At 45.4% G+C, this 12,363-nt stretch overlaps 1 protein-coding gene across 2 annotated transcripts in view; it reads left to right on the top strand.

The window, feature by feature from the left end:
- cdh4 (cadherin 4, type 1, R-cadherin (retinal)) overlaps positions 1-12,363 on the top strand; it is a 170,471-nt gene that overhangs the window by 124,953 nt on the left and 33,155 nt on the right. For both annotated transcript variants that reach the window (XM_068594083.1, XM_068594084.1), the window contains exons 7-8: positions 6,579-6,734; positions 11,417-11,561. In XM_068594083.1, coding sequence (XP_068450184.1) covers positions 6,579-6,734; positions 11,417-11,561 — 301 coding nt within the window. The remainder of the gene's footprint in view (positions 1-6,578; positions 6,735-11,416; positions 11,562-12,363) is intronic.

A 12,363-nucleotide genomic window follows, 5' to 3' on the forward strand; every position in this document is an offset into this window, starting at 1 on the left:
ATTTGGTATATATATATGTATATATATATACACATATAGGATTTTTCTTTTATAAACATATTGCAGAGCTGCATGGAGCTTTGTTCATTTCCCATTCAGTTTTCTGATCCATAATGCACCAGCATGCCTGAGTGCCGAGGCCCAGACGCGGCTGTTCGTTTTGAGTATCAGGGATAACTGTGTGCGACGGCGGCTGTCGGTGGCTCTCACTTGAGATATATTAAACCTGAGCTCTCTGCGGCTTCTCGCTCACACACAGACCTCCAATGTGACTATTTTTAAAACCATCCGCACCGTTCCCTTCTCATGACGCCACTAAATGACAGGTTTTACCCCTCTTCATCGACACCCTCTCTCTCGCTCTTATTGTATTATGTCGGAGGGAAAGTTTGAAGGCTGGCAAAAAAAAAAAGACTAAACTTGAGGTCCCGCATTTTGTTTCCATTTTGTCAGCCTCGCTCTCTTTCTTTCATCTTGGGCTTCATATTTCCTCCTCCTCCTTCTCGTGGGATGTTTGTGTGGATGGCCTATCAGATTATTTGAATTCCTGCACCCTATCAGCTTTGAAGAGTGACAAGCACGCAGCAGGAGGGATCAAAGCAATGCAAAACTGAAATTTAAGAGGAAGTTAAAAAGCATGTAGTTTTGCCATTTCCCTCATGTTCAACAAAGAGAAAACAGATATTTTATAACAGCAGGGAGAGATGAGAGATTATCAAACAGCGATTTTCAAGGATGCCTGTGTAGTTTTCTGATGCACGGATGCTTTTGATAATGCCGTTCAACATGGCAGTTCATCCATTTGCGGTGACTCATGTAAGCAGCCATTCCAGCGCTGCCACGAGTGTTGAGGTTTATTGTCAGCGCTAAATATTCTCAACCCAGTGGTGACACTGAAGGCACACTGCTTAAGATATGAATATCAGTCGTCTCCTCCAGTATGATAGTGTCATTTTTTTCCTTTTAAGCCACTCACTAAGGTGCCAGACCTGCTGTGAATTTTCTATAGAAACATACAAAAACATTTGAAACCATTAGCAACTCTGTGAGTCGTCAGGCAGCAGTGTACAAAGGAGCAGTAAAGCAAATAGAAATTAGACGTATGAGCTCGCGGCTGAAAGTACGAGGAATTCGGTTTGGTTATCTGTAAACCCCCTGTCAAAAAATGTCTAAAATCTTCTGATTGTGTTCTGCTTACACCAAATCCACATGACAACCGTCATCGCCTGAATACCTCAAGCTAATCTTACATTTTGCTTTATTATTTATATTTTGGACAATAGAAATTCAGAACCATGCTTTGATCTCCATTTTGTAGCGTCTGACGTGCTCTTGTGCCAGCGTAGACCGGAGGTTCAGAGTGGGTGAGTCTAAAAGCAGAGCAGGCTCGCGAGTAAACTTGGCATCCAGTCAATAAGTCGTCTCTATTGAAGGCATCCAGATATTTGGCAGACGCTGTCTTAATTATGGTTGACAGCTATGACGGCTAAAGCGTGACAGAGAGGCCTCCAGAAAGGCTCAGTCATAGCCCGTCTGTGCCCTGAGTGTTTGGCATCACTTCCTTCCACAATGCACCTCAGCACGGAAATGCCATCAATTTAGCTTTAATGCATGTTAACCATCCGTCTAACTTACGTAGTTACATTCCAAAGTGCTGTGTAGTAGGCGTTTTCCATGTTTGGCATGTGACGCCACCCAGTAATATATATATATATATATATATATATATATATATATATATATATATATATATATATATATATATATATATATATAGCTGACTTTATGCCGCTTGCTTCACTCTATTTACTCTGTAATACACATAACATTATTGCATATATATATGAAATGTTTCTATATTAAGAGAGGATTGAGAATACAATTATTAAAGGACAAAAAAGAATGCAATAGTTTAAATGTAACACCAAGATGGAAAGAGATAATGTAAATAAAACAAGCATAGGTAAAACAAATGTATCAAATCTTTACAATCTGCACAACAGCCTCTGTTCTTCTTGACCTTCGCTTCGAGTAAGGAAAAACTCCCCAAACAAACCTCTTGAAGGGGGAAGGTAAAATTAACTGAGCAATGAAAGTGTTTACAGAATAGAACAACATTTTAAAGCACAATAGGCAATACACAAAATTATACATCGGTAGCATATATGAAAATGATGGATGGAAAAGTGCCAAACAGCTCGTGCCTGAGCCTCCGTGCGTTGAGCACGACATTCACACCGATGGGAGGATGAAACAAACACAGAAGGAGAGAGTCGGAGTCTCCTGGAGGACAGCGAGTACATTTAAACCGCCACCCATTTAAATGGCTCCCTTCTACATCACCGGACAAAGCGCTTTACAATTCGATTCTCATTTATTCACATACCGAAGGACGGCCGACTGGGGAAAGCAGCGCGGGCCTCCTAAAGGTTTAAACTTCCAGCTTACATTTCCTCTAAAGCCTTTTCCATCGAAAACACTCAGGCCCTGCACACGCTGGAGAAAATGTTAAATGAACAGGAAAGGGTTGAACGAGCTGCTGCTTCTTTGTAACCCTAAAACTCAGACAGTAAGAGACTAATTCAACTGCCCCCATTGTACATGCATGTGTGACATTGAAAGGTCTTTAACCGTGAGCATTTTATCAATTGAAGCAGTGTCCTCTTGATGATAGAGTAGCTGACTGTTTGTAAATTCATACTTTGTCGGATACCGTGGATTTCCTTGTGTGCCTGTGTAACCTGTGGGGGGTATTTGATGTGCCCTCAAGGCGAAGTGAGGTGGCTGAGCCCATAAAGAGCTATACAATAAAGAGAGAGAGAGGCAGAGAGAGAGATAGAGATGTGTGTGGAGCCAAAGGACTACAACACAGACCTGAACCATTAAGCGCAGACGAGACATAAAAAAGGCTATCAAAGAGTGTAAACTACAGATTCCCATTATTGTGTGACATTAGCCCATAGCACACAGTAACCCTTAATGATCCCATGGGTGCCTGCAGCACACTGTCCTTTAATGACTTCCTGCTTGACTGATTGTTGCTTCCTGGAAGCCAAACACTGCCAGGGAAAAGAGCACTGCAGCTCCACGCGCTCGTCCTTTGCGTCGCAAAGTCGTGTGGTTTCGCTCTAAAAGAAGTCAGATGTGGATTAAAGCGATGAAAGGCGGAGCACCATCAAATAAACAGCAAATTAGTCCCTGTTTATGGAGGCATCAAACTATTTATGCAGATAGGGTGATCATACAGGGTTGGATCAATTAAAGGAGATATGGACAGACTGAAACTTCACACTGCGCTAATTAGGCAGCCAGCCACGATGCTCAATACATGGAAATGTATTCCTTTGCATTCCTTTCCCGCTGTCTGTTTGCATGCCTCACATCCCCCTGAGGAGTTTAACAGAACACTAATTCGTCATCTAATTTCCCCCCAACTCCTCAACTCCTCGCTGCTTTTCGCTCCCCGTGTCTCCCTCTCTGCCTCCATCCCGCTCCGTCTTTCTTCTCACGCTGATAGCTTGTCCCACCGGATCCCAGTGGTTGTCAGTAATCAAGGAAATCACTCTCAAAGAGTTACAAATAGGTCACTTATCTGAAGTCTGGTCTGATCTGACAGAGACAGACAGCCAGTTAGTCCCTTGCATCTGCCTCTCCCTGCAATTTTTACATGATTAGTAGCCATTCTATCTGCCAGGAGGTACTGAAGTGAGAGAATGAGGGATAGCGATAGATGGATAGAGAGGGAGATAGGGAGATAACAAGGGAGGATAGACGTCCCAGCATTCATCATTAGCATTCCATTCAAATGGCTCAATTGAGCAGTTGTCACTCATGGGATTCCCAGGACTCCGAGAAGATGTGTTTCTTCATTTATTCAATTTATTGATATAAAGACTCTTCATTAGGAGACACCGGCAAACGTGACATTTGGTCTCAGGTGGCCTCGATGTGTAATTCTAAGCGTTGGAAAGACGGAGGCCGCATGACGTGTAAGTGCTCCTTTGTCCCCTCTTGGGGCTATTCCACCAGAGTGGCAGCGACACGTGGTCCGCTTTGAAGCGCTGGCAAAGAGACAGATCGCACGCGAACACTCAGACGCTCACACGATCAGACACGCAACCGCGCGCCCGCGTCCGAATGCAGGAGCACAGAGCCGTGGCAGGTGAAAACTTCACATGTTCGCTTCCCACGTGACGACCTTGTTAATTATTGAACCGAGCTAGTCCTTTTGATCCTCGCCTTGGTGTTCTCACAGTGAATCTCTTACCTGTCAAACACTTCACTTCACAGACATACACATGGCTACAAGCTGCCTCTTATGCATCCCAGAAATACTTACACGCAAGCAGCGTGGCGGGTGTTCTTTACTAGCATTTTTTCGTTCTTCTTTTTTTACATGTTCCCACAACTCGACCAGATGTGGCTGAGGCCTTAACAAGAGTGTCTCCTTCACAGATAACACAGAGAATTTCTCAGGCATGTCCTTGTTAATGCGACGCATAATCCGTCTGTTCTGCACCGCGTTATGACACTGATGAGGGTGAATGATCAAATTAAGTTATTATTTATGCGTCATTTCATCCCGCTTTGATTGGCATATGGTGGGCGTCGTGAATAATAAATGCAATCAGTCTTACTGTATTATTGTCATGCTACAGTGATCACATGTACGCCAAGTAGGCGAGCCTGAGTGCACAGATTGATGGGAGTAATACCACGCTGTACATTACACCTAGACCTCTGGGGTGCACGTGTGGATCCTGCGTGAAGTGAGCTCCGGAAATGAAAATTGCGGGTGTGAAAGCTCGCCTCGGAGTGCGACACCATGGGCGTGGGAGGACCCCGTTGGAAATTAAGAGACAGGGTATCATGTTCAAACAGAGAGATGTTTTATGCAGAAGCCGCCGTCACCGCTGAACGGATGAAGTAATTTCATTTTCATGCATGATCTGCAGCCCCACAGACCGGGCAAATTGCAGAGGAGGAGAAAGATGGAGAGAGAAAAAGAGCCAAGCCTTCCTTTTCTCACCATTTGACTCTGGGATTATTACCTCTGATTTGTAATTTGTAACCATAGTGATGGTTCAGTCCCAATAAAAAAAAGAGTCAATCTGAGTTTGGCGGAAAGACGATATGAAGATAAAGCACCTAAAGATAGATTAAACTGTCCAGGATCCATAAATCCATAAAAATCAATCCAAATTGTATTTAAAGAGTCGTCGGCCACTGTAATTTGATTAACTGATTCCGGTGGATCGGTGTACTGAACGGGAACATGGTAAAGGGATTACAGTCACGGTGTAGTTTGTTTAGGATGGTGATTCCCAACCACAGAGAGCCATGAGATGAATCGCTGTGGTCGTCAGACGATGGCCGAGGTTGGAAATACAGTTTGGTTCACAGGAAAAACACCAGGGCTAAACTTTACCATGAGGTGAGGTAGGTAACTGCCCCCAACCAAGAGGACCCCGAACGGATTCATTATGATTCATTGTGATCAAAATTTGGTGATCATGAAAAAAAGTGGAAACAATTCAAAAATATGTCTTGAACCAAGTGGGCATGGCTCATACGGATGGATTTGTGTGACTGCTTTGTGTTTCTGAGACGGCTCTAATGTTAAATTGTTAGCATAGCATCACCATCTGGCCAAATTAAAACGGGTTGAATGTTCATAGCTTCTCCGCAATAAACCTGTCTGGTGTGAAGTAGATCGGTTCTTGAGATATGCGAAGGACACACACACACACACACACACACACACACACACACACACACACACACACACACACACACACACACACACACAGACACAGAGAGATTCTTTGCTCTATAGTCAGATGTCACAATAACGTTGCTGAATTGTGTTGTGAGATAGTTAAATGCTTGGAGACCATTGGAAATCAATGGCACAGAAATACTTCAATCCCGTCTCCTCTTGTCTTCTTTTGAGTCAGGAAGGCGGCGAGCAAAAGTATTGATATTTTTATTGCCGTGGCAGTGGCAGCACGCACACCAAAACTTGTTCAAAGTTAACTATATCACTCTTTAAATGTCACATTTTTGATTTGTGTGAGAAATAACAACGGAGGTGTTGGAGGTGTAACCGGCCCGGATGAGATATTAAGCAGCCGTCAGACATGGTTGAGAATAACGGGATGAATCATCGTCCAGGCAGTTCGGCCTCAAAAATACCAGCATAGCTGGAAGTGAGGCACTTGCTCAAGGTCTGCAAGTGCATCACCATGAAGGTAAAAGAAAACCAGAAACTCTACAGGTCAGACAAAATCATCTGAATGTGGCTTTATTCCCCTCACTGCACGTTGTTCAATTTTCAGTTTTTAGCTTTGGGCTGTAGGTTCAAAGCGCGAGCTCATAAGAAAGATGGCAGTGGAAATGTTTTCATCTGTGTTTCCATGAAACGTTTCGTGTCCTCTTGCGCTTCTCTCAAACTTTATTTCACAATGCGTTTTTTGGTGTGTTTTTTTTTTGACAATTTGTGTCTCCATGCTCTCTGTTGCAAGTACAGGAAGCACACCTGGGCTGTGTTTAACTTGTCTCTCTGGTTCTGTCCTCAGATCCGCTCAGATCAGGACAAGGCTTCTGGCATCCGCTACAGCATCACTGGAGCCGGCGCCGATCAGCCCCCTAGTGGGATCTACAACATAGACCCCATCAGCGGCAACATGTTTGTCACCCAGCCGCTGGACCGAGAGGAGAGAGCCTCCTTCCATGTAAGGACGAAATGAGTCTGTCTTGTCTGTTTCTGTCCCGCCCTCAGCTCTATTTACGTCCGTCTCATTATCTCCTAATTATCCCTGAGGAAATGAGCCTTGTCTGTCCTCTTCCACGTCTACCTTTCATTCTAAGACTAATGTTGCCTGCCGAAAAAAAAAAAAAAAAAAACACAAGTCATTCTAAAAAAAAACAAGTGTACTGTGTGTCCACGCCAGCATCTCAAGGCTCTCATTGACGCCGTCGCCAGCGATGAAACTGCGAACGGCTCGACACAATGCTCAGCCACGTCAGCTGACATTTACACCGGGGTTTAACAGCAGAAGATAGAAGAGACGGAAAAGAGACAGAACCAAGGCGGAGTGCAGAAAGACGGTTGCCTTTGTTCTCACCATCAGAGCTAATGAGCAGGTGTAGCGTCTCGTGTGTACGAGCATGTCTGGAATGCTGATTGACACGCCGTGCACCATGAGCAGGGTCGGATCTCTCTGTCTTCTCCCGGGTTCTTCCTCTCCCACCTCGTACTGTACGGCACGCTCACCTTGTGACGAAGATAAGATAAGATAATCCTTTATTAGTCCCGCGGTGGGGAAATTGCAGGATTACAGCAGCAGTGCACACAAGAGACACATATTAACAGCTGTGCAGTGAGCGCTGCATATGGCCTGTAGGATTCCCAGCCACACACACACACACACACACACACACACAGGAGGCTGGAGGTTGGAGGTCATCTCTGGGTTAAACAGCTTCATGAATCTGTGAATTAAAGATGCAGACCACATGAGACTTATAGGCCATGGGTTTACACACACACACATCACCTGCTTCAGTTTATATCCAACAGCCCCACAGCTCCCGACACCCGCGTGCCTGTCAGCCTGATAGATGGCTGCGCTGCTGATAGAGCTAATTCAGAAGCATGCTGCCATCTCAGAGGAAGAATAGAATAAAGGAGAGTGGATCTCTGTCAGCAAACACTCTTCCGAGCATCGTGCTCACAATGCAAACGGCAACGCACATATGCCGATGCAAACGTAAAGCTCCAGATGATTGCCCTATTTGATTGGTTTGTCACCTACTTCTTTGTGTGTGTGTGTGTGTGTGTGTGCGTGCGTGTGTGTTGTGTGTTGTGCGTGCGTGTGCTCCATTTAGTTTTTGATGAGCCTTGTGTTATCTTACTCGCTGCGTTTAGGGCCCTGGACACCGCTGCGCGTGTGTTTGTTGTCTCTCCATACCTGCTCTTACACTCGACCAGCAAATTGGGATCAATAAAGCCGCCAGGTTATTGGTCTCGGGGAAAGGACAGAGCCGCTCAGCAAACAGTTGTTATTTGACACTACCTGTGGTGAAAGACAACACGTTAGGTTGAGGGCACTTCAAGTTGAATGCGGCTCCTGTTTAGACTCCTCCTGGACCCATGCTGCTTGTGATGCGATGTATGATTTAGTGTAGCAGAATGTAGCCACATTTCAACTCAGGGGAAATGCAGTCCATTGCTTACCTCCTTTCAACTAAACAGGAAGTCCCCAGCACTGCCGTGCTCTCACTGGCCAAACTTTTGCTTGTTAGTTTTGGGTTCAAGTGAAAATAGAAACAAGGCTGCTGTTTTTGACAGACTGGCTGCAGGGGGGTCGGGGTGAGGAGAGCGGGGGGTTAGTCTGACTCTCGGTTTTGTTTCTGATATAATTGAGCAAATATGGGAATGTTGATTTTTTTTTTAGCTGACAGTGCTGTTGGGGCGTTTGTGTTCACTTTGAGAGGAGGTCGTGTGGTTCGTGCCATATCAGTTTGCCTGGAAGTTGCTCAACGTCCCACTGGATCCAAAGTCTTAATGATATAATATGATAATATATACATTGTAATATTAATCCTTATTGTTTGTACGATCATTTCATTATTGTTAGAAAAATTTACTCGACGCCTGCTGGTAAAATCATTAACCAGGACATTTATTCGTTGGAAGGAAGGAAGGAGCAGAGTCAGAAGTACAACGTGATAGACAAATTGCCTATCCCGGCTGAATTATGGTCTAGAGTCTTTAACTGATGATTCAGTAGTGTTTATTGAACTTACCGTAAGAACGAAAAAGAAAAAACGTAAATAGCAGTTGGACAGGGTGACCAAACGTCCTTTTTTTCCCAGACATGTCCTCTTTTCGAGACCTAAAAAAATGCGTCCGGCAGGGATTCCAAAAACGTCCGAGATTTTGCCTCGTTGGATATTTGTGTTACTTTGAGTCTTTCACAAACTAGTTATTACGCTCTGACAAGTTTTGAAACGGTATCTTACGATCATCTTCTTGCGCGAGCTCTGACTGCAGAGAGAACTGTCATTGGTCGACCGATCTCAGTGTTGCCAGATGCACGATAATTATCCTCCAAACACAACCATGTTGAGCCTTTGGTACGATACTTCACCATCACCAATCTGATAACACTGAGCACCTTGTCTCCTCCACTCGTGACGAATATCCTGTTGCGCTCTGAAGAAACTAGTTCTGCATAAAACATCACCGCATAAATAATTGACTGGAATTTCAGCGACAAATTTTTGTTTTGGTAGCTTAGCACGTCTCGTTCTTTTTTTATGAGCTAAAGATCGTGTGGATGCTCGACTGTGGAGCGGGATGACACGATAACGGGGTTCACCTCACGGCCTGTAGTTGCATTGTTTACAACAGGTGCCATGCTGCCATTACAGCTGCGTCTGAAGAGAACCTGCACGTTAAATGACCGGGGTTTTAAAACGGAAAAATTGATTTCCAATTTTATAAACATCGCTCTAAACCATGAATTTGAATACGATCAAATCGATTTATCGCACAGCTCCAGAGTAAGGGGACCGCTGGGCCACATACAGACTGTATTTCTCCTCTGTAGTTGGTCCAGTCATACGAAAGCTCCCCCTGCAGAATACTGATGTTGACACACACACACACACACACACACACACACTTGCAGCCTGCGAGATTCACACACTGCTCCAGGTCCTAAGATCACATTTCAATTCCTCCATCCAGCACACAAACACAAAAAAACGTATAAACGGACACACACACACACACACACACACAAACAAACACGGACGTGAAGGATAAAGATTATCATAAGCAGGGATGCACACACATACACACACACACCAAAAACACAGTTTACCACAGACAAAAAGGCCCAATCGTCCTGACACGTTCACACCCACGTGCACTCGAGCAGTCACACATATCGCAGCAACACATCCCTCAGCGTGCAGTGTCCACAGCCTGAGAAAACAGATTGGGCTTGTTTGTTTGTTGGGTCTCCTCTCCATCTTTGTTTGCTGTGCTTCAGCCAATGGAAAACTAGCATCTTGAGGACCATTAAACAGCTAAAGAGGGCTTTTTTTTGATTGGCTATGTTTGTGTGTGTGTGTGTGTGTGTGTCCCAAGCGTGTATCCTTTTGCGTTTTGTCAAACGTCAAACGTTAATGTGAATTGTTGTTTGAACACTCGAGCGGCCGCGCGTTGGGCTCTGTTTCCCCCCCTGAAGAAAACATCTTTTTGACGGGTGGCCACAAAGGCCGACGTGATTAGCCGCGTTGCGTTGAAGCCAGGTGCCGGCACTCAGTCTTTCATGTCGGTCCCGCACAACACATCACTTCCTGTAAATAGGCCGGCTGGCTGGCGGATCCTCCTCGACTGTGTTGACAAAATATTTTGTTGCCAGTGTGTCGGCTTGAGCCGGAATGAGGCGCTCCTCTCCTCTCACCAGGCCAAGCTGTGATTGAATAGCATTTCGGCAGAGGATATGTATTTCTAGGCAATTGGATGAGGGGTAATGTAAGTCTCAGTGAACAGTACCGGTTTGGTTCCAGGGCTATTACACAGCTCTGCGTTATGTTAGATATCATTAGCGGGGATTGGTGGGGAGTGGAGGGTGTGTAACAGCAGCGGTGGAGATTAAGACGTCCCACTGTCGATGATGATTGCTTTTGTCAGTCCTCCCTGTTCGAGCCCCCCACACCCCCACACCGCCTCTTTGTGCTTTCATCTCTCATTTACTCGCACAAGGCTCAGTCACTCTCCTCCTCTCCTTCCCATCTCGCCCTTTCTTTCCCCTGCGAAGTTCCTCTCTCTCTCTCTCTCTCTCTCTCTCTCTCTCTCTCTCTCTCTCTCTCTCTCTCTCTCTCTCTCTCTCTCTCTGTCAAGGAACAGCTCATCAGTCAGAGACAGCCATCCAAATGGCTGTCTCTGACAAAACAAAGTGAGAGACATAAAGATGCCACAGCTTGAGCAGAAACACATCTCTGATATTTGTCTTAGGCCTCCGGCTGTGCCAACAACCAAACAGGTGTTGTTGGCTTGTCTGGAACATTCTACGACTCCGCCCACTTTCCGTGTTGTCATTGTTGTTGTTGTTGTGGTTCGAGCCAAGAGACCAACAGGATACTCGTGCCCCATTGGCAAAAAAAGAAACAGAACATTTGCCAATTAAAAAAGTCAAAGTGTGTGTGTGTTTGTGTATTTGTGTGTGTGTGTGTGTGTGTGTGTGTGTGTGTGTGTCCTTGTCCAGACAGTCTACTTGTGCTGATATCAATCAAGCCAGCGGCCTGTTGTCAGTTGATCTACATTTGGAATATTTATTCCCGCTCATGTTGGGCATGGAATATTAATAATGCCGTTTCTGTTTCTCTCTCTCGGCAGCTGCGGGCCCATGCAGTGGACATGAACGGCAATCAAGTGGAGAATCCCATCGACCTGTACATCTATGTGATCGACATGAACGACAACAGGCCCGAGTTCCTGAACCAGGTGTACAACGGCTCCGTGGCTGAAGGGTCCAAACCAGGTACGAGGGGCCGTCGCGCTCGTTTCCACTTCAGAATGAAACCGCCGTGAAACCATCGGGAAACAAGGAAGTTGTGTTTCTCAAATTCACCGCTTTGTTCTCACTCACACAACTCCCTCTCTTCATCCATTCTCTATCCACTTTCTCTCTCGATCTCTCTTTTCCCTCTCTTTCTCTCAATTTTCCCTATCTTTCTCTCTCTTTCACTCATGCGCTCTCTCTCTCCTGACCTCCCTCTTTCTTCCTCCCTCCCTCTTTTATCCTCCGTCCCTACCTCCCTCTCTTTCCTTCCGCCATCTCTCTCTCTCTCTTTCCCTCCCTCTTTTATTATCCATCTCTCTCCCTGCCTTTCACTTTCTTCTTCTCGCTATTTCTCTCTCCCTCCCTCTCTTCCCTCCCTCTTCTCTCCCTCTCTTTCTCTCGATGCTCCCCGGGCGCCTCACAGGGCAGCCCGCTGCTCCTTAATCAAGGATGGGTCAAATGCAGAGAAGAATTTCCCCAAGGGGATTAATAAAAGTGTATGTTTCTTTTTTGTACGTTTCTCCCTCTTTCTTCCTCCCTCTCACTGGCTCAGGGAGGAGAGGAGAGAGAGACTTTCAATGGCGTGTTGACAAACGGCAACCTGCAACACGGTGCTTTTACCAGATACTTGTGGGGATTTGTACGTAGACTTTGTTATACAGTATGCAAAAGTATCATGTTTGCAGCTCTCAGATTGAGGATTACCAAAGATAGCAACTCAACAACAAAGCTCACATCGTGACTAAAGAAGCGGTGAACAGGAAGTGCCGCTTCATTCCAT

This window comes from Clinocottus analis, unplaced genomic scaffold (genome assembly GCF_023055335.1).
Source record: "Clinocottus analis isolate CAN_PGR_092001 unplaced genomic scaffold, fCliAna1.0.p SCAF_3, whole genome shotgun sequence".
NCBI lineage: Eukaryota > Metazoa > Chordata > Actinopteri > Perciformes > Cottidae > Clinocottus > Clinocottus analis.